Genomic DNA, 23,230 nt, shown 5'->3' on the forward strand with positions numbered 1-23,230 from the left:
GTAAAGGAAATCCATTGCCATAGTTAAACATTTTTTTTATTCAAAGTATTGAATTACTTTCTTTCACGAGGGTGTGATAATAAAGTGGATAGAGTCACTTGGAAAGGGGATTGAATTACTTTCTTAGTTGTCATCTCAGTCTTACAGATCTTTGCTTTTCAACAAGTACACCCATAATCTTCTCGAGTGATCATCTATGAATGTGACAAAGTAGTAGGCTCCTCCATGAGGGATTGTCTGTTCTCTGAAAATTGACTCTATGTTGTTTACCATAAAGACAATCAGTACAAGAATCTAAAATTTTGCCTTTTATACCTGGAAGGTGGTCTTTGGCGAGCATCTGAAGTGCCTTCTCACTCATGTGCCTTCTCACTCATGGTCTTTGGAGTCGATAGCAACATTTGCTTCTCCAAAAAAAATTCCTCCTTGCATAATGTACAAAGATCCTTCCTTTGATCCTCTAACAATAATGAGGTTGCCTTTTGCTAGTTTCCACTTTCCAGCACCAAAGTGGCTTACAAAACTAGCATCGTTCAACTTACCTGTTGAGATAAGGTTGAGACGCATATCTTGGACATGTCTCACCTTCTTCAGTACAAGCTTTCCTCATGTGTCTATTAGCAACACAATATCACCAATTCCTGCAATCTTGCTTGTAGACTTATATGGTAAGAAGCACCAGATTCAACGATCCAAGCACAATCACCATATGCAACATTTAGGTAATTATATTCTCCAATAAGGAGAACATCATCATCTACAACGACGACTGTGGTAGACTTGTGACCATTTTTCCTTGGATCAACTAAATCTACATGGACATTTCCAGGTTCCTGAACTCTCTTCAAGGACCTGCATTCAGATCTGTTATGTCCTTTTTTACTATAATAATAGCATGTTATTGATCTCATGCGAGATTGAGAGCAACCTCTGAATTTGCTTTTGCTTCTTCCACGAGATCCATTCCTCCCATGAGTTTCACTTCTTCCACGTCTCTCCACAATATTTGCTTCAGAGTGGAAGGATGTACTCCGTTACTTTCTTATAGATTCTTCATTCAATAGACTGTGTGAAACAATATCCATTCAGACCTTCCCATTAGGGACTGAGTTGCTGAACATGACCACCAATGTATCACAACTTTCAGGCAATGAACTCAGTTGTAGAAGTGTTTGCAGCTCATCATTTATCTTCATATCTATCTTTGTCAATTGATTGACAAGACCCTTGAATGAATTCAAGTGCTCTACCATGCTCTGACCATCTCTATAGTCGAGTTTCACCAATAGGGATGGCAATAAAAACCGAATCCGTGGAAAACCTGATATGATTGAGTTCGGGTTCGGGTTTTACCCGGGTTTAAATTTCGGGTTCGGGTTTGGTATAGCACATGCCCTAACCCGAACCCGCCCCGAAGTAAGGTAATTCAATTTAAAATTGAAATTTTTATCATTTTCCAATTGTTTTTAATTTCTAATTTTACTTTACATACTATTGGATCTTCAAACATAAAAGAAATGAAATAATACAATAGAAAATAGAATGTTAGAGAAAAACTACACGAAAATAATATCATATTTTCCTTAATACTTTATCATTTTCTGGTTTTTTTCGGGTTCGGGTATGGTATTTTTATTTTCAACCCCGTTGAGTTTGGGTTCGGGTTTTGAATTTCGGGTTCGGGTTTGGGTATGTGCAAACCCGACCCCGATCCGCCCTGTTGCCATTCCTATTCACTAGCCTTCTCACAAGAGATGCTTTATTTCTAGGAGTTTTCTTTTGAATCATAGATCCAAGTTTCGAACATAAATCATAAGCATTTGTGTATATGGACACATAATTAAATAAACATCTATCAATATACTTTCGAATCATTGCAACAGCTTTTCGATTCGGAAGCATACAATCTCTGTCACCCTTATCTTTTGGCTTGTCTTTGCAAGAAATAGGCTCATGCATATCCTTGAAATATAAATGATCCTCCATCATGGGTTTCCAATAAGAATAGTTGTCAGCTATCAACTTGAACATATCTCCATCAAATGAGATATTAGCGACTCCTTCCATCTTGGACTACACAGGCTAGGCTCCCCGAATAAACCTAGGAGCTCTGATACCACTGTTGGGAAATTCAGAACCAATTTTCCTCTTCTATGTGATGCAAAATGGGCACTTTCGGAAGTAGCAAGTGTATAAAGAAAATAGAGAAGAGTAGAAGAATAACACCAATAATTTTTAACGTAGAAAACCCTCCTCAATGTGAGAAGGAAACAACCACGGGACCTAGTCCAGAAAATATCTCCACTATAGAAAGTAGGATTACAATATTTGACTCTCTCTTACAAAGAGGATAACACTCAATCTCACCCAAAAAGGATGGAAATACAAACTCTCTCTGGTATCTCACTAGGAATACAAATCTCACACTATGTGGATATAAACTCTTTGACTTTCTCTCTATGTTTTTCTTTCTCACTTGCTTGTTGTATCTCTTCCTTACAAGTCCCATAAATATAGTGAAGAGGAGGAAGACTCCATCATAAAGACATAGTGGATGATTAATTATTGCCATACTTTTCAAGACACTTTGAAAATTGTTACTCCAACTTTTTAAGTTAGACTTCATAATTCTCAAGAGTCAAGGAATAACTCCAAGACTTTGGAATAGCTATCATTGAATATACTCAATGGTTCATCTACCAAGATTCATTGGTCTTGCTTCCATATCAATTAGGAAAGGATTCCCAACAGGTTTACACCGTATAAATGAAAGAGAAAAATACGTATGTAGTAATAGTGTATATGTTTATATATTATCATTGTATTAGTCACATTTCATATTTAATAATCATTAACTCTTTAAAGAAAGTAATTCAAATGAAGGAAGAAAAATATAATAATTATAACTAAATATTTACTGCGAATATATAAATATTAGATTGGAATTATCTATGTATATAGAGGTGTGAATATGGTAACCCAAAATTTACAACTTCTAGTTTATGAATTTATGGATTAGAAAAGTACAGAAATCTTATGTGTTCCTAATCTCTTCATATTATGCCCATACAACGTTAAAACTAGAAACTAAAAATAGTCATCGAATCCTTTCGTTTCATAGAATCACAAATTCACAAGTATTATCCTATTCTCCTTAAAGACAATTTTACTTCCTACCAAATATTTATCTACACGATTAGTAGTAAAAAGTGTTTGTTGGAATTTGGTTTGTTAGAAACCAATTATAATTTTTTTGTTGTGAAATATAAAAAACTTTCAAGTCTCACATAGAAGAATTCTGAAAAAAAGACAAACTCTCAAGTCTCACATAGGAGAGATGAGGAATTTAAAAAAAAATCTCAAATTATAAATAGAGGTTTCTTCCCCTCATTATAACTCGCCTCAAGTTAAATGCGTTTTCATTCAACTTTTTCTTTCCCCTTGTTGGGGATACTTGAAATATGTTATTGTGTTAGTCACACATTATCTAGTATTAGAATAGAGTAGAGGAACCAATGTTATATATTAGACTCAAGTCTCATGTTATAATGAGCATCATATATAAGCACCAAATAGAAACACCTCATTGGCAGGTGGATCCATGGGTGTGCTAGGGTTTGTAATTCTTATTCTCTAATAATATATTGGTAGTCGTTTAGCGCTCACGGGGACGTATGCACAATTGGTTGAACCTCGTTAACAAATTCTCTTGTTTCTTCTCTACTATTTATTCTATGCACTTTATTTGATTGCTTATGGCCAATGATGCACAACGATCATTTCTGCTGCACTAACAATTGGTATCAGAGTCAATTGGTACATGACTCTTAACCCATACAATAGATAATGGCTAACGAGGGTGAAGGCGTGATGGCTAGACAATGTGTGTCAAAGGTAGTGGCAAAGATAGAGTAGATGAGTTGAAGGAGAAGAAAACATAACGAAATTGTTGTGTATGAGGCGATATATGTTGATCTAGAATCCCATAAATTCATGTATTGGATTAGGATCAAGGTGGAGATAGGGAATCATGTGTCGAGTTTGACCCAGAGACAGGTGCTGCCAATATCTCTCTAGATGTTGAGAGATTGTTCTCATTTGAGATAGGGACTCATGTGTTGAGTTTGACCCAGAGACAGGTGCTGACAATATCTCTCTAGATGTTGAGAGAATGTTCTCATTTGAGATAGGGACTCATGTGTTGAGTTTGACCCAGATACAGGTGCTAACAATATCTCTCCAGATGTTGAGAGAATGTTCTCATTTGAGATGAGAAGTGGAATATCATAATGGCGTGTCTGAGACGTCATAGTGAAATATATTAATTATTAGCATATCTACAAAAGCATAGAGGTGTTGACTGACTTTAATGTAGGGTGTTAAATAGGCATTGGCTTTGATGCAAGTTATAACACGAGCATTGGTATAGATGCAGGGGTGTGACACAGGCATTTGCTTGGATGCAAGGATGTGACACATACATTAGTTAGCATTGACACAAGGTGTATGTTATGGGTATATTCCATATGATGGAGTATGATAGTTGTTTTGAACTAGGATTGTCGGAGTAGATAATGGTGGTAGTGGTTGAGGCTTTCCAAGGTTCGGTTGGACTGAGTATTGAAGATGACGATTGTTGGTGCACTTTTGTGTAGAGGTTCCAACATATCGAAAGACTTCCTAGAAATAGGTGGCTAGGCGACATGTTCCATTTGATGGTGGTACGGGAAGCTGCACTACAAGTTTGGAGAGTTAGGCTCTTGGTAATATCGTCAAGGATATTCATAAGGTCTATGTTGTAGGGGAGCAGTTAAAAAGAATTACACATTGAACGAGGTGAAGTCCTATACTTGCTAAGGTGGAGATTATTGTGTAGATTTCCTAAGGAGTGAGATATTCATATATTTCAATCAAGGTGGAGATTGTTAGGGATGCTTGAAATATGTTATTGTGTTAGTCCCACATTTCTAATATTGGAATATAGTAGAGTAATCAATATTATATATTGGACTCAAGTCTCTTATTATAATGAGCACCAGATTTAAGAACCAAAAAGAAACACCTCATGGGCACGTGGGTCCATGGGTGTGCTAGGGTTTGTAATCCTTATTCCCTAATAATATCTTTGTAACCGCTCAACGCTCTCAGTGACTTATGCACAATTGGTTGAACCCCGTTAACAAATTCTCTTGTTTTTTCTCTTCTATTTATTATATGCACTTTATTTGATTGTTTGTGGCCAACATTGCGCAACGATCGATTCCGCTGCACCAACAACCCTCGTATTTTCCAGTGATGTATTTTTGGCAAACTTATCCCTCTTTCTTTCCATGGCACTAAGAATTGGTACATGCAGCCAAATTGTAGGAATTGCGAGAACTGACACTGGTATTCAGTATTGTGGGAAAAGAATTGACACAAGTAGGCATATTAAAGGAATTTTGAGAATTGAAATTGATAACCATATTGTGGGAATTTCGGGAATTGGCACTAGTAGCAATATTTTGGTTGGTGTATTTGGGATTAGTTCTTACAGTACAATAAAAATTTGATAACATAGATTTGAGCTATTTTTTCCTATGGACGGCGTGGCTGATAGTCTGCTTGCACATTTTGGGTAGTGCCACAAAACATCTTAAAAAGAGCAATCTGGTCGTGACTCAGCCAATAAGTATTATTTTGTTCTATTTATAATTGTTGTAAGTTACGGTAACAATAATTTTAAGACATTTCTACTACAATGACATTCGTAGATAATATTATTGGACCGAACAACTTTGACTTGAACAAATCTTTTCGGTTTGATGGGACAAATTTCAAATGGTGGCAACATAAGATGGACTCTTTCCTCACTATGAGAAAAGTTGCTCACGTTCTGAAAATTGATATCTCAGTGTTGCCGAAAAAAACTAAAAAAGAAAAAAAGGGATAAACTGGCTATTGAAATAACTTTGTAGAATGAAAATGATTACCTTTGTAATAATTTCATTAAGAATGAGTTGTCAGATGATCTTTATGATTACTACAGTCCATGCAAGTCTGCCAATATATATGGTGTTAGCCACTAATTGTTGGAACTTAGTTTGTTGGAAGTCATTAGTGAAAACTTTTGGTTGTGAAATCTAAAAAACTCTAACATCCCACACAGAAGAATTTTGAAAAAAAAAAAACAAACTCCCAAGTCCCACATAGGAGAGATGAAGAACTTGAAAAAACTCTCATGTTATAAATAGAGGTCTCCTCCCCTCATTATAACTCATCTCAAGTTGAATGCACTTTCATTCAACTTTTTCTTTCTCCCTCATATTTTCCGCCAATGCATTTCTAGCAAACTTCTTCCCTTTTTTTCTATGACACTAAGAATTAGCACAAACAACCAAATTATGGTAATTTCGAGAACTGACACTGGTAGTCAGTACTGTGTGAAAAGAATTAGTACGAGTAGCCATATTGTGGGAATTTTGAGAATTGACATTGATATCCATATTGTGGGAATTTCGAGAATTGACACTGGTAGTCATATTGTGAGAATTTTGAGAATTGATACTGGTAGTCATATTATGATGATGTATTTGAGATTGGTTCTTATAGTGTAGTAAGAATTTGATAACAAAGATCTGAGCTGTTTTATCCTAGGGACGGCATGGTTGATAGTGTGCTTGCACATTTTGAGCAGTGACACGAAACGTCTTAAAGAGAACGACCTGATCGTGACTCAATCAGTAAGTATTATTTTGTGCCATTTATAATTGTTGCAGGTTATGGTAATAACAATTTTAAGATGTTTCTACTGCAATAACATTTGTAAATAATTTTACTGGATCGAACAACTTTGACCTGAACAAACCTTTTCGGTTTAATGTGACAAATTTCAAACGGTGGCAACATATGACGAAATGTTTTCTCACTATGAGAATAGTGGCCCACATTTTGAAAATTGATATCCAGTGTTGCCATAAAAAGCTGAAAAAGAGAAAATGGATAAATTGGCTATTGAAATAGCTTTCTGGAATAAAAATGATTACTTTTATAAGAATTCCATTATGAATGGATTGTAAAATGATCTCTATTATTACTACAGTCCATACAAGTCTGCCAAATTAATTTGGTATACACTTGAAAAGAAATATGATACTAAGGAAGTTGGGACTAAAAAGTATGTTGTTAGCCGCTACCTCAAATATCATATGACTGATGATAAATTAGTAGAGTCTCAGTCCAATAAGATACAGAGAATTGTTCATGAAATTATTTGTGAAGATATGCTCCTAGAGAATTAAACTCACAAGTAGAGCCTACGAATGTGTATTCATTGGGTATGTTGTAAACAATAATGCGTACAGGTTTTATGACCTTAATGCAAAAATGATCACTAAGTCTAACGTTGCTGACTTCAATGAAAATAAATTCCTTTTTAAATTGAGGAATAGTGGGGGCACATCAACTAGTCAGATACCTATGATTAAAGATAATGATAAAAAATAAAAGGTTTAAAATAGAATCTAGAAGAAGTAAGAGAGCAACAACTGCAAGAAAGTATAGACCCAATTATATGGTCTATATATTGGTGGAGAATCTATTAAATTTCGAAGAAGTTTTGACTTCTTTGGATGTTGATTTGTGGAAAGAAGTCATAAATGATGAGATGAGTTATCTAGAGTCTAACAAGAAATAGACTATTTTAGCTCAATCCGTTATGGAAGTTGAGATGATAGCACTAGCAACAGTTAGTGAAGAAGCAAGTTGATTGAGAAGCTTGCTTGCAAAGGTTCCTTTATGGGAAAAACTGATACCAATTGTGTTGATCCATTGTGATAGTATTGTGGTTATTGCAAAAATTGAGAACCACTTTTATAACGGTAAGAAACGACAAATACGTCGTAAGCATATCACCATTAGAGTGGATCATGTGCGCATTGAGAATAACTTAGTAGATCCTTTGATGAAAGGACTAGCTAGAGAGAAATTTCATAATACTTCTAATAGTATAGGACTATTTCTCTTAGAATGAGGATCCCTCATGATGATAACCCAACCTAACTGACTGGAAATCCCAAGAAATAGGTTTAATGGTAATAACAAGTTGTGAAGTGATATGAGAATGAGCATGTTATAAAATTATCAGAAGCATGATTAATATAGTATATGTAAGGATGAGTTACACTCTTAATGATATCTATACTCCAATTGGAGTGGAGTAGGAGTCCCTAGGCTATAGAAGTACTATTGATAGACTCACCTATGTGAATGTGGAAGTAAGGGTTGCATTCTATGAAATGTAGGGGCATAAATTTCTAGAGCATTCACTATAATGGGATAGACGTGCATAACCTTTAACGCACGGGCTTTACAGAATATACCTTTGAAAAGGTTGTGTATGATTTGATTTTGGAGATAGAGTTTAAGACTACGAGTCACTCTAGTAAAATCTGGATCATTCTCACTAAGCAAAGGTTCAAGTCGCATGACACCTTTGTTTATATACAATCTTATTGAGACTACAAAAATTCTTGGAAATTGTTTTTTAATTTCAACTGGGGGATTATTGGAACTTGGTTTTTTGGAAGCCATTAGTGAGAATTTTTGGTTGTGAAAACTACAAAACTCCGAAGTCCCACATAGAAATTTTTTGAAAAAAACAAACTCTCAAGTCCCACATAGTATAGATGAGGAACTTGAAAAAATCTCATATTATAAATAGAGGTCTCCTCCCCTCATTATAACTCGCTTCAAGTTGAATGCGCTTTCATTCAACTTTTTCTTTCTTCCTCATATTTTATGTCAACGCATTTCCGGCAAACTTCTCACCCTTTCTCTCTGTGACACTAAGAATTGGAACAGACAACCAAATTATGGGAATTTTGAGATTAGACATTGGTAGTCAGTATTGTGGAAAAAGAATTGGCACAGGTAGCCATATTGTGAAAATTTCGAGAATGTCACTAGTAGCAATATTGTGAGAATTTCAAGAATTGGCACTGATAGCCATATTGTAGTGGGTGTATTCGAGATTGATTCTTACAGTGCAATATGAATTTGATAACAGAGATCTGAGTTATTTTATTCTAGGACGGCGTGGTTGATAGTGTGCTTGCACATTTTGGACAGTGTCACAAAATGTCTTAAAGTGAGCGACCTAGTCATGACTTAACTAATAATTATTATTTTGTACCATTTATAATTATTGCAAGCTACAATAACAAGAATCCTTCATTCTAATTCCACAATTTGGATGGCTTGGTTTTCATTTATTATAAATGACTTTGTTTTACTTTAGTTATTGGTAAGTACTATATTCAATTTTATGTTGACTTTAGTATGTACCAAATAACAATATAAGAACTTTTATACTTCTAATATATTATATATTATTGTTCATATTAATTGTAGAGATTGTAGAGCTTTTATATTATTAAAATTAACAACGAAATAGAAATAATTGGTTGTAGAGATGCTTCAGTGAATATTGTTGAATATATTCTCTTTATTTATGTGTATCATTCAAGAGCGTCTAACACATGAGTATTGTTGAATGTGTTGTTAAAAGATAATTTTAACATAATGGAATGATATATTGATCATGTAATATTGGGAAACATATTAAATTCATAAGTTTACAATTCACTAAACCGGTTGTATTTAACTAGTCATCACACGAAATTGAATGATTGTTTATATAGATTATCATTGTTTCATTTACATAGATAATAAAACCAGCATCTTAGATTTTGGTCATAGTTACGATGCATGCATGATTTTTAAAAAAAGATGGCAATCATGTTGCTTAAATGACTTTCAAGCAACACTACCTAAATACCTATACATAATAGATTTTAATCAATGTTATCCCACACTCCATAATCATCAAAAGAACAAAAAAGCTAGACAAAAGAGAAAAGTAAGGAAAATTAAATGTACAAACAAAGCAAAGCACTATGAAACTATGGCCAATCTTGATGCAAGTATATGAACTAAGGTGGCAAAAATAATTGACATTATAGGAAGCCAGTTGTTTAAGATAGATTAATGTGATGGTGGGGTAGCAGCATTTAGCTTTTAACAAAAGAAATAAAACAATCCCAGATTTTGAGGCTACTTCACGTGAGGATGAGAATCCAAAATTTATATATATATATATATAGATAGTGTATCACCAAACTATTTTCTACTTATAGAATATTTAATATGACAATATTACTGAAGAGTTGGTGGCCAAAATTTTAATTAAATGATAGGTGAAGAAGAGCATAACCATAAAACAATTTTTTGATTCAAGAGCACAACGAGCCAAAAGGAGAAAAGGTAAACGGCGCTGCTCTCTCTGCGTATTTGGTCCCTATTTTAAGGGTTGTGACATTGGGAAGCACCCCATCAGAATCTATGCACATTTTTGGTTCTATTATTACACACATCACACCCCAATCCAAAGCCCCACTATACCTAACACAGCATCTGCCCAACTCTTCTTAATTAAGTTTTGAAACATGAAAGTGGGATGAACGTAATAAAACAATGGTAATAGTGAAGATGGATATCATCCTTAATGGATTTAACTCATATTAAAGGAAATTAGTTTAAATTTGAGAACAACAATGCGTCCAGAGGTTTTATGGAATGCTATAGAGAGAAGAAAGTGTTTGCATTGCCTATATTGGAATGTTTGAGCAATCAATTATATATATGATTGGGTGAAGACTAGCGTGAAAACATAAGACTAAGTCTCAAAAGATTTTCTTGTTGCAATAGGATTGCATTATGGGTTAACATTAAGCATCTACTTGTTTACATTGTTCTTGAACATGCTCACTAAACATGTCAAAAAACCAGTGTCATAATGCATGCTCTTTGCGGAAAATATTGTCTTAGGGGAGTCTCTAGAGAGAAATTAAATGAGAAGTTAGAATTGTGGAGACAAGTACATGGGTTCTATATAAGTCAAAGTAAGATGCAATATATGGAAATTAAAGCAAGTTTAGCGAGAAGTGAACAAACTCTACCGTAGAGGTAAAGATTGAGGATAATATTATACTGCGAGTCATTAGATTTAGGTATCTTAGGTCAATCACACAAGATGATGAGAAAGTTGATAGAGATGGAAACTATATGTTTCAAGGAAATTGGGTGAAATGGTGGAATTTCAAGTGTGTTAGAAAATCAATAATCTAAGTGCAAAATGAACATCACAAAGATAATCTATAAGCGAATGGGATCATTTGTCCTCATGTCCCAAACTAATCAAATTCCACTAAATAACGTAAAAAATTTATTTTTTAATTTTTCTTTTTAAGTATATATCAACTTTTAATTAGTTTGAGACACGATGAGACATAAAAAGTAAGACAGATAATCTTTATTTATCATAAACTTAGTATCAGTTTGTGAAGAACGTTAGTGAAAAGAGTAAACGTGAAGATGGATTTTGGTAATAGGTTCAGATTGGCATGTTCAAGTGGGTATCAGACACTAATTGGTTCAAACTTCTTCTTTGACTAGTTAAGCATTAAAATGGGTTTGAATATATTAGACTATGATCAGTTTGAACATAGAATTAGTGACTTAGTTGATTGGACCGGTTTGACTCAATCATTACAATCAGTTTTAAAATTAAATAACATCATTTTGAGAGGAAAAATTTGATTTTTTCAACTTATTTATAATTATGTTTCTCATTATTGTAATTATATTTGTTATTTGTTATCTTATGTTTGAACAAAATTTTTATTGTCTAATTAAGTTTAAAACTTATTTGTATATTTTTGTAGTGATTAAATTGTAAAATTATGTTGTTTGATGATGTTTTAAACTTATTTGTAATACTTTGAGCAAAAAATTTATTGTCTAATTAAGTTTAAAACTTATTTGTATGCTTTTGTGGTGATTAAAGAGTAAAATTATGTTGTTTAATGATATTTTAAACTTATTGTAATAAATATTCCTTGTAGGTTTTCAATGAGATACTTGTGTAACAATGAATTTTTACATTTGTTATAAAAAATATTATATTATGATTATTAGATTTTTTTTTAAAATGGACCGAGTTCATGTAAGTCATCTCATTAACCTAGTACCTTAATGAGGTTGATGATAATCCAAATTTAATAATATTGCTTTTGGTATCAAGCAATGAAGAAGAAAGGGAGCAATTGAGGTTGAGGATTTAATGACCATGAGGAAAAACTAGTTCATTAAGTTTGAATGCAATTAAAAAGTGAAGTAAGAATTAATGTGGTGAGGTGAAATTAGTTGCTTAAACTATATTAAAATATTTAAATCGACAAATAATAAAAAGTAGGTTTGTACTTTGTAACAATTAAAAAAATTAAGTGGGTTTAAAACAAAAATGTGATATCTATATTGTGCCAATATAAAAATAATTTTCATATAAATAATAATTAGTACTGTGCCAATTAAAACAATTCTCATATCATTAATCTTTAATATTTTCTCTTAAAACAACTTTCATTGATTTCTTTTTAGCTTAGACTCACATTATGGGTCTGGCCAATGGGCCCATAATGAGGTGCACGCAAGGCCCCTTAATAGGGTATAATGAGAGGTTAAGTGAATAAATATTGGGATAAACATTTTGACTAAGATAGAGCTCTTACTCTGGTTGCATCTCATTGGGGCTAACCAACATGTCCTTGATTTTCTTATCAACACTATATAACTCTCGACTAACTTACTAGGTGGTATATTAGTTAGATATAGTTTTCTCTCTACCAATCCCTAGGAGACAATATCATTGGTAGAATTGAAGATATAAAGTATGAACATCTAAGTTCAAGCTTCGAGAGTTAAAAAAATTATCACATATCTTCTCATTAAAAATTGTCTATAAAAATGAATATATTAGATTTTAATAAACATTATCTTCAATAATTAAGAAACTAAAACATACAAATAAAATAAAATTGGGAGGTAATTTATTTATCATATTTAATTTTAGAGGAAATATTTTTCTAATGAACAATTTATATTTATTAGTTCTTTAGTGATTACTTTCAACAAAATAGTTACTACAACTGATTTTCATGTTATGGTGAATTATAATTTTTATTATGTATCTATATATAATGTTTGAATTGGATCTCTATTGTCTATTGATCAACTCAATACAATTAATCCAATCGAATTATTTATTTATATATTTATTTAAAAACAAATGAATGAATTACATTTGATTTAAATGGAGATAAATTAATTAAATCTTAGATAATTGGATTATTTTGCCAAACTAAATAACACCAATTATTTTGTGTGGAAAGAGTTTTCTAAAAATAATTATTTTTTTGTCTTCATTTGGTTGAAGTGAGTTTGAAGGGAAAGAAGATAAGAAGAGAGAAAGTGAAGAGAGTTTAACATCTTCTCTCATTTGGTTGGGGAGAGAAACAAATGAGAGGAAAAAAATTATAATGGGTCTCATGCAAGTTGCTTTCTTCTCCAATGGGTGAAGAAAGTGGAAAATAAAACACCAAATTTATGAAATGATGAAACTACCCTTATTATTTTCACATGTTAGTCCAACAAGATAATCCAATAGGGTATAATTGTCCATTCAAGATAAACTCATACCTTTTTCTTTCGTCTTTTTCTTAAACCAAACAACTCTTATGCTTTGTTTGGTTTAGGAGAGAAAGTGAGAAGAAAGAAACACGTGAGAGAGAAAATAAAGAGAGAGAAAAAGGTGAGAAAGGCAATGGATTTTCATATTGTTTGGTAGAAGAGAAATTAAAGAGAAAGAGAGGATAATAGAGAAATAGTAGTATGTTGTAAAAGACAAAAATACCCTTTAGTAATAAAGAATAGAGAAATATCATTATATTTTTAATTATTAGTTTTAATAATTCTAAAACTGACAGTATCTAATATAACAAAAAAATTATTTTAGATTTAATTAATAATTTTTCAAACATTTGTATTTAAAATTACTTAATATATATATATATATATATAATTAAATTATTTTTGATTCACTAATAATTTTTATACTAGTCTTCTCATGATATCATGTAAAGTCATTTTATAAGTTTATATACAATGTGGAGTATATAATATAATACTTGTAATGTCTTCATAAGTGCATCCAAAATGCATCCCAACTACTAATTCATTGTTGTAATGTACTAATATTATGCATTCTTTCATGTAAGTATATCACAACAAAAATAATACATAAGACAATATGAAATGGGAAAGTTTCACTGGACTATATATTTTAGTTATGTCATATATAAACCAAAAATAACATATTTCAAAGTACATATAGCTATGCTTTGAGTAGTTGTCATCTCCTGCACTTGTGATGGACTAATCAATATTTATCCCTCATGAAATTGTAGTGCATTAAGCAAACTCTGTCTCCACTGTACTTGTTATGTGTAATTGTATATGCCTGTATTTTAATAGCAACAAACCTGAATAAGAAGCATAAGAGTTAATTGAGTCTAAAAAGTTGGTAGGAGCATAGAACTATAGGCATAAGCATCTCTAACAAATACAATTTTAAGAGTACATGCAAGCAAAAGAATCCAAGCAAAAGCCACATTGATATACATAGATTACCTCATTTCTTGTTAGTTTTCCACCTCCTTGATATCACATCCAAGAGTACAGGCAAGCAAAGGAATCCAAGCAAAAGCCACAAGAGTAAGGATCATATTCTAAACTCCTTTCACTTGATCTCAAAATATTTCATATAGAATTACTTCCCACTTTTATCATCTACCAAAAATACATGATATCAAATATGTTAGTGGTATCCACTCTCATTCATCATCTGAATCAGAGCTTGCATGCGTATGTGGGGTGGAACACCAAAAAGTTGGCGCTTCTTTTGCTCATTAGTGCATAGATATTCATAGCAGCGCATGCGATATGGATCAATCACATCTAATTCAGTCAGTAAATCTCATACCTCTGCTTCACTATAGACACGCAACCTAGTATGTTGGATGATGTTCAACTGTTTCTGAAAAATTTCATTCCTTTTCTCAATAGTTGTTACTTGGCGTTCAGCTATGACCGCATGACGGTCAGCTATTGTCACTTGACGGTCAGCTACATCATGCAATTTATCAGAAATACAATTACCTTTATTCAAAGCATCAACTACTAGTCCAAGTCCACTGGACATTTTCTCCAGTTGACCCTCCACCAACTCAATCATTTGTGCCTTAAGCTTTGTTCCTCGGGAGCCTGATGTCCCAGTAGTCTGATGTGATTGTGCATAAGTTGGACTAAGGGATTCCAAATTCGGGGGTGAAAAATTCCCTTCATCAAGCTCCTCAACTACTTGTTCAGGCATAGAAATGTCATCTTGAGCATCATTCAAGTTAATATTATCATGCTGCATTTGTGGGGTTCTTTGCCTAGCAGTTGCAGCTCGTTTTCCTATCGCTCGATCAGCCCCAAAAAGCTCCTTCAATGTGTCATAGTGCTTTATTTGCATAGTTCTCCACTTAATAGCTTGGGGTTTATCCTGTCATAAAATATGGGTAGTTATGAGTTACTATATTGAAATTAGTAATAAACAATACGATGGATCCCAAAATTTCAAAAATAAGAAACATGACTCTACCTTTATAAAATCTTCCCATACATCATCCTCAGCCTCAAACCTCTTTGTCATCGGGTTCCATGCAAATCCACTTAGATTGTTGAATAGATCATACGATTCATCAAAGTGTTCTTTCAATGTTTTCATTCGGTTTTTTATGTGTTGTTTCGTCATATTTGGTGCAATAGCATGTTGTAAAACTTTGATCACATTGGAATATGCTTCAGATGTCCATGACCCATCATACCTATTTCCCTTTGTTAGCTCCTCAGTGAATGCATTCATCAGCACTTGGTCCATCTCATCAGTCCACCTCAAGACATTAACACTCTGATTAGGACCTGTAGTTTGAGCTTTCCCCTTTGGCATCTTTCAACCTACACAAACATTTGTTGCAAGAAAATAGAAGAAAGTATAATGGGAGTCCAACAAAATGAAAATAAAAATATCATGCCATATCATTACTAAAATCAAACAAATTACATGACATCTTAACATATAAAATATCTAAATGGAAATCAACATAAATCCATAATATAGTCTATATTGTGAAAAGACTGCAAGTTACATGAATATAAACATTGGAAGCATGACACAACGACATTAAACTTGATAAGCATTCCACATTTCATTTGCAATATTGTCCCTTAAAAGTTCTCCTTCTCTATAGTCTTCATCACGTTGTTGTGTTTCAGATCCATCTATGTCTTGTTGAAGCAATTCATGATCGACTTCAGCAATTAAGGATATGTCATCATCTACACCCCTTAAAAAGTTATGTAGTATGCAACAAGCAAGTACTATGTCCCTCATTGTTTCAAATGAATAATGTGGTTCACTGCCACTAGATATAATGGGAAATCTTTTTTTTAATACACCAAACGTTCTCTCTATGACATTTCTGAGGGAAGAATGTCGATGGTTGAATAGTTCTCTAGAATTTTGTGGGCCACGAGCAGAATACTCCTTCAAATGATAACGCACACCTCTATATGGTGTCAATAACGTGCGTTTTAGCATAAATCCCGCATCCCCAATATAAAATTTTCCTACAAAATTATATACAGATTATAACTCAACATATTAACTAACACAACTAAAGTGCATAACGCTTTCTAGAAAAATTATATTAACCTTTCACTAACCTTCAGGAATCTTTAAGGGATCTTCCCTACTTAAAGCATCTTTTAATATTCTAGAGTCGGATGCTGTCCCTTCCCAACCAGCTAAGACATAAGTGAATTTCATGTCAAAATCACATGCAGCAAAGACGTTTTGCGTGGGAAACTCTTTCCTCCCACGAAAACGAGGGGCTTCTGCCCTTGGTACCTTCACCCGAATATGTGTACCATCTATAGCTCCAATACAATCCTAGGTTCATACAAATTCTTAGCAAGTTAGTTCTATAAAGAATGTATATGATTTAAATAACCAAGTGTCAATAATATACAACAACACCTTGAAAAATGGATAGAATCTGCTTTTGTTGAGTATTTGTGGAGGGACATCTCTACCTGATGGTTGGACCAAAAACTCTCCCTCTAATGAAATGATAGCATGCAAAACATTATGAAAGTGACGACTAACAGTCTCTCCAGAGCGATGGTAAAGAAAAGAAATGCCACTGTTTTTAGCATTTTGTCCTACAATTTGTAAGAATTTGGCCACTTGCTCCTCTAATGTAGACCGTATAGTATCTTTTACTATACCAGTACCTCTTAGTTTTTGACATAAACGCAAAAAGGTTTGAGAACCCATGCGTATAACGTCTCGACACCATCGTCCCTCTACTAGAGAACTCATTAGCTCACGACACCAACGATCTCTTTGTGTAGAATCACTTACTCGACTATGTATACATGTGGATAAAACTTCAAGCAGATGCAATGCATGAATAACATTGCATAACAAGATAATAGCACCTATATACTGCCTCATTTCCAATTGTTGGCAAGTATGATTAATCATTTGCATTTCTGCCATTTGAATATCAAATATTTCGTCTATGTCCAAGTCCACCTCGTTTATCAATTCCATTGGGTCATCATTAACGATCTCTTTGGCATTATCTACATCCATCACTCTCTCCATGTGACAATATCAAAAATACCGTTTACGCGTGAATAAAATATTAACAAAATTTTGACAAATATGCGGAATATATGCATAATATGCTAACCAACAACTTGTAAAAAATGAAAATTGACAAGGTCACCACATATTTATATGGAAAAATAATTGTATACTAACGAGCCTCAAACACAAGTAGAATTTGTTAGGAAAAGGTTAACAAATGTACTCTTAATAAGAAATACAAAGTTATAACTCAACACAAACTTCTCAATATTTAAAGACTCATGGCAACCTACTTCAATGCATAAAAATCCTACCATTCTCATTTGTTAGGTTCTCAAAGTGTTACAAAACACCACACACAACACATACTAGTGCAGAAACTCCAGAGTAGACACAACACCACACATAGGTAAATCACATCTATTACAAAACAATACATACTAATATGGAAACTCTAGAGTACACATAATACCACACATATGTAAACCACGCCTATTACAAAACAATACATATGCCTCAAAAGATGTTGTACGCTATAAAAACTATGCATTTATTCATCATCCAGTAAACTTTTTAAGAAAATTCAAAAGGATTCAAGTACTAGTGCAGAAACTCCATAGTACACAAAACATCATACATAGGTAAATCACACCTATTGTAAAACAACACATACTAATATTGAAACTCTAGAGTACACATAACACCTCACATATGTAAACCACATCTATTACAAAACAACACATATGCCTCAAAACAGGTTATACGCCATAAAAGTTGTGCATTTATTCATCATTCAGTAAACTTTTAAGAAAATTCAATCATCTTCAAGTCCTACTGCAGAAACTCCAGAGTACACACAACATCACACATGGGTAAATCACACATGTTATGAAACAACACATACTAGTATGGAAACTCTAGAATATACATAACACCACACATACGTAAACCACATCTATTACAAAACACATATGCCTCAAAAGAGTAAGCTCTAGGCACGCTTGGTAAAATGTATGATAACATAAGCCACACACACTAATTTATTAAATAGTATAAATTATAATACAAAAGCCAAAAGTTCCTTGAATTATTGAATTCAACAAGTAGACAACATATTAACGTCTTTTTGCTTTGAACAGACCATTTCTATATATAAATATAGAGAAAATAAGATAAAAATATATTATAAAATGGGTTTACCTTTGAAATTAGAAAATAATAGGGTACCAAATAGCTTTTGTCTAATTGGAATTATGCAGGGACAAATGGTGCATTAGGATGTAACGATGATGAAATTGGTTTGATAGTAAAGCCTAATCCTGTTATGAGGCAAAACAAAACAATATGCAGAGGACAATGATCTAAAACAAGTGTCTAACCAAATAGCAATGGCATGCACCAATAGGTATAATAAAAATGAGAGTTATACAAATAGCAAATCCCCAATCTTGAGTAACAACTACCACGAAGAAGAAAAAGAAATAATCAGGCAGCAAATCCACTAATATATGACAATGAAGAAGAAAATCCACAAACAAAGTAAGAAAAAAAATTAAGTTATGCGTACCGATAGCAAATCCACAAACGAAGGAGATAACAATGGGGAGAAGATGAAAAAACTGCTTGCCGCCAATAATAAAGTATGCAAGGTAATTTAGGTTAAGGGGTTTTATGGTATTTTACAAAATATAACACTCTTCTCTCATCTTTCTCTTCATCTTTGAGGAGAAACAAATTTTGTGGACCCCACACTATTTTTTTCTCCTCCCCTCATTCTATCTTCTCAACCAAAGGGGGGAAAACCCCAATTTCTCTCATACTTCTCTCCCTTCATCTTCTTTCTCTCCATATTCTCTCAATCCAAATGAGGGCTTAATTCTACAATATTACTCACTTCTTTCACCTCACTTTTATTCTTTCTTTCTATCTTTTATCTTCTCATCTTCTACACTAAACCAAATAGAGTTGTTTGTATTCAAGAAGGGAGCACATCTTCTCTTCAAGATGTGTACCATTTTATTCTTATTGATCAGAAAATATAAAGTTAATCTATATTTAATTTTTGTTTTACTTTTCTGACCAATGAAAAATAAGATATATGAAGTAGTACAAACTTTAGGACTGAAGATGTGGTTAAAAATGTTGTTCACCTAGAAGGAACCTCCTTCACTCCAAACCAATAAGCCGAGACTTGAGGTTGCATTGGGCAGTCCATTCCCAACATTACATATAATCCATTACCTTCAGCTTTATGTTGTTTTTGCCTTATTACTACAGATTATTTAAACTCCATAGAAGTAACTGTTTGAGTAGTCACCAATAATTTTTTTTTCTTTCATTGATCTTAACTCACATGATTACATTTAAATGTACTTTCCTAAACAAATGTCAAGTTACTCACTTAAACACATTCTAATAAACTTATCTAAGTATAGCCATATAAGGGACAAAACAAATTGAGGCATGAAGGTAAAATGGGGAGCACCATACCACAAAAGTGCATTACTTGGATATGAATGCATTTTTTAACATTTTTAGGATATTTCATCATATGAGCTAATCCATTTTGAAATGCGTGACTGCTCATTTCAATAAATGTTATTCATATAAATTGAACTTGATCGACCTAAGGATTAGTTGAGTCTTATAATACTAGAACGAAACATCTTATTGGTGGGAAACACATCTTTCACCTAAGAATGTATTGATTGTTATAATTATATAGAAAAAATATTTAATTATTAAATTTCAACTTAAATAAATATATATATATATATATATTTCTGACCATAAATGATATGTTCCCTTAAAATGTGCGGTGTGAAATTTGTTTGCCTTGAATCTAGCATGACCCAAAATTCACCAATTGGATTAGAAGGAAGCAATAGTAGCCCGTGAGTGAAACGACACACTCTATTTTGGTGTAGACCATGGACCTAATTGACCAAGTCCAAGGATTCAACAACATTCAACATAAAACATTTGCACCGTCCAACAACTTATCCTTCTCTCTCTACCTCTTCCCAACTTTGTTGGACTGCAAAACACAAACAAGCAAAGAAAATGCCAACCCTCTCTGATTTCTACACCATTCAAGATGCATCTCAGCATAAAACCAAAGAAGATTGTTGGATCGTTATCGATGGAAAGGTATTACCTTTCTAGCATAAAATACTTCTCTCTCTCAAATACTCCATCTGGGTCTTTCTATCATGTTTTGTTGGATTAGTTTTTTTAATTATTATTGGTGTTGTATAAAAGTTCAGTCTTTTTGTTGTGTTCTATGATTATTGTCGTGTTATTTTGTTTTTTGCTGTAAGTATTGATTTATTGAGGAGTCATGTATCAATTTTCCTTTATGATATGTTTGGAGGTTTAAATTTTATTTTTGTTTGATGATGATGTTGGGTGTTTTTTCCCTTCATTTTTCAACCTTGTGACTGGGTTCGAGATGTTTCTGTGGTTTTAGCAATGAACAAACTACATAAGTATATGATGTTTTCTAAAAGCCATTTTTTGGGTCTTACTGTCTTAGATTATAAGACAATAATTTCCAGTGTTGGATAGAGAAGTTTATGTAATTTCGAATGAATTAAAGTTGCCAACTACACCTCTTGGAACACTTGGTTAATATGGACAAGTGACAACATATTTATAACTTATAACCAAGTGTTCTTTATGCCATGTTTTACTTGCACTTCGCAGTTAATTTATATGTTTTCCACATTCTGTATAGTTCCATCATCTCATGTATAAGAATGGGAACCAATTTATTGGAATTAGTTTCTAAGTTTATATGCTAGTGGCATTCTAAGTTTCTGGTCATAACATATAAGTCTTGTTTCAAACATAAATAGCGAAGAAAAAAGATCAATATTATTGTAAGTCTAAGCTGTCACTTGTTGTCCTACATCTTCCATCTTTGAATTTATGTTAATGTGTGTTGGAGAGAGGAAAGGGAGATGGAAGGGAAGTGAAGGATATAAATCTCTTCACTGTCTGTTGATTGTTTGTGACATTTCCTTTCCTTTTAACAAGCAGCCAACGCAAAACTTTGTCGAATCTCTATGATAAGAATAGTTTTTCTACATATAGTTATCAGTGTCCCATCATGTGTTCTATTCTATAGTTAAGGAGTAGTGTTTGGAAGCACTTTTCTGTCCATATTAGAATTCCTATTGTTTTCGGAATCTTGTTATGTTATGAGAGTTATTGTGCCTGACAGTCAGACCCTGACTGTAGTAGTTTTACTACATCTGATCTCGATTTGTAAATTATAATTGATGAACGAAATAAAAGTATTAAGCTTTTGTTTTTATAATGTTTCCCATATATTATCATAATCACATATATTATTCACAGGCCTATTTATTTCACATCTTTTCAACATGCACCAAAGTGATACCATCTACTAGGCACCGTCCCAAAAGATCCGTAATTTTTTTTATAGCATTTAGTAAACATGCTAGAATGGGACAAAACATAATTTATAGGCTTTATTCTATGTTGGGTGCATTTTAAAAATAGAACATGGGGTTAAAAACTTGGAAATTTTGGTTCCACTAAAAGGGGCAGAAACAATGAGGAAAACACAGAATGCAGAACCACTTTAGTAATGTTTTGTTTATTTCTATAACATTCTGTTCTATCTTGTTCTGTTTTGTGCCAACTACCTTATAGTTTGGTGTCTTTCTATCCATGATGTATTTTTATCTGCTCCTTCGGTCCTTCCCGGTTAGCTGTCCTCTGATTCCAGGCACTGAAATTTTATATTTTCCTCTATTCTGTGGCTGTCAAGCACCGCTAGTGCATGTTTAAACTCATTTTAGGCTGGTCTCTTAGCAGACCATGTTGACTCCATATTTAGCAACCTGCTCAAGCTGGTTTCATGATTATATTAACATGAAATATAAACTCCTTTCTGGCCACTCTCTTAATCCTCTTTATTTGTTTCTCTATTAATTACATTTTTGTTCATTTTCCGATGCAGGTATATGATGTGACACAATATTTGGATGATCATCCTGGTGGTGATGATGTAATCCTTGCCGCAACTGGTACTTCCTTATGCTTCTTATATTTTCGTATGCAATGGGTTGGAAAACTAGACAAGGAATAACTCCATCCAGTATTGTTATTCAAAATCTTAACATATGTTTTGTATTTTAACTTCATAGGGAAAGATGCAACAGATGATTTTGAAGATGCTGGCCACAGCAAGAGTGCTAGGGAACTTATGGAGCAGTATTTTATTGGTGAACTCGACACATCGACTCTCATTCCCGCCGAGAAAAATTCTTCCGAAAACTCCGTGCAGCTGATAAAGCAATATTGGGCTGTTCCTGCAGCAGTTGTTGGCATCTCAGTGGTAGTTGGCTTCTTATACTTGCGTAAGAAGTAATGTTACACAACTAGTCTACAAAGCATTTTTTCCCTATTGTTGCTACTTCAAATGATTTAGTGCAACAAATTTTGTATTGCTTGATGGGTATAAATTATTAGAAATCTGGCATATTTCAAAACAATATTAATTGATTACATTCATAACATTTAATTGAAGGATTGCTCAAAGAATGAATGATCAAACTACAAATA

General features: G+C 33.1%; 3 protein-coding genes across 3 annotated transcripts; 1 reads left to right on the forward strand and 2 right to left on the reverse strand.

Moving 5' to 3' along the window:
- LOC109336505 (uncharacterized protein At2g29880-like) lies at positions 14,714 to 16,022 on the reverse strand. Its single transcript, XM_019573150.1, has 2 exons — positions 15,581 to 16,022; positions 14,714 to 15,481 (listed from the first exon to the last, which is right to left on the reverse strand). Exons 1-2 carry the CDS (start codon positions 15,926 to 15,928, stop codon positions 14,912 to 14,914), a joined length of 918 nt encoding a protein of 305 aa, XP_019428695.1. The 5' UTR covers positions 15,929 to 16,022; the 3' UTR covers positions 14,714 to 14,911.
- On the reverse strand, positions 16,163 to 17,650 carry LOC109327234 (putative nuclease HARBI1). Its single transcript, XM_019560320.1, has 3 exons — positions 17,018 to 17,650; positions 16,705 to 16,930; positions 16,163 to 16,608 (listed from the first exon to the last, which is right to left on the reverse strand). The coding sequence occupies exons 1-3, from the start codon at positions 17,648 to 17,650 to the stop codon at positions 16,163 to 16,165; spliced, it is 1,305 nt and encodes a 434-aa protein (XP_019415865.1).
- LOC109336515 (cytochrome b5) lies at positions 20,592 to 23,230 on the forward strand. The gene is made up of 3 exons (XM_019573160.1): positions 20,592 to 20,785; positions 22,626 to 22,692; positions 22,813 to 23,230. The coding sequence occupies exons 1-3, from the start codon at positions 20,699 to 20,701 to the stop codon at positions 23,034 to 23,036; spliced, it is 378 nt and encodes a 125-aa protein (XP_019428705.1). The 5' UTR covers positions 20,592 to 20,698; the 3' UTR covers positions 23,037 to 23,230.

This window comes from Lupinus angustifolius, chromosome LG02, assembly GCF_001865875.1.
Source record: "Lupinus angustifolius cultivar Tanjil chromosome LG02, LupAngTanjil_v1.0, whole genome shotgun sequence".
NCBI lineage: Eukaryota > Viridiplantae > Streptophyta > Magnoliopsida > Fabales > Fabaceae > Lupinus > Lupinus angustifolius.

What these genes read in the sequence shown, in the direction of transcription:
- LOC109336515 (XM_019573160.1), top strand. Translation starts at nt 20,699, where the DNA reads ATGCCAACCCTCTCTGATTTCTACACCATTCAAGATGCATCTCAGCAT. An exon ending in GGATCGTTATCGATGGAAAG is followed by an intron (nt 20,786 to 22,625) that starts GTATTACCTTTC and finishes TTTCCGATGCAG; the next exon opens with GTATATGATGTGACACAATA. An exon ending in TGTAATCCTTGCCGCAACTG is followed by an intron (nt 22,693 to 22,812) that starts GTACTTCCTTAT and finishes TTAACTTCATAG; the next exon opens with GGAAAGATGCAACAGATGAT.
- LOC109336505 (XM_019573150.1), bottom strand. Translation starts at nt 15,928, where the DNA reads ATGCCAAAGGGGAAAGCTCAAACTACAGGTCCTAATCAGAGTGTTAAT. An exon ending in TATGGGAAGATTTTATAAAG is followed by an intron (nt 15,482 to 15,580) that starts GTAGAGTCATGT and finishes ATTTTATGACAG; the next exon opens with GATAAACCCCAAGCTATTAA.
- LOC109327234 (XM_019560320.1), bottom strand. Translation starts at nt 17,650, where the DNA reads ATGGAGAGAGTGATGGATGTAGATAATGCCAAAGAGATCGTTAATGAT. An exon ending in GATTCTATCCATTTTTCAAG is followed by an intron (nt 16,931 to 17,017) that starts GTGTTGTTGTAT and finishes GTATGAACCTAG; the next exon opens with GATTGTATTGGAGCTATAGA. An exon ending in TCCCTTAAAGATTCCTGAAG is followed by an intron (nt 16,609 to 16,704) that starts GTTAGTGAAAGG and finishes ATAATTTTGTAG; the next exon opens with GAAAATTTTATATTGGGGAT.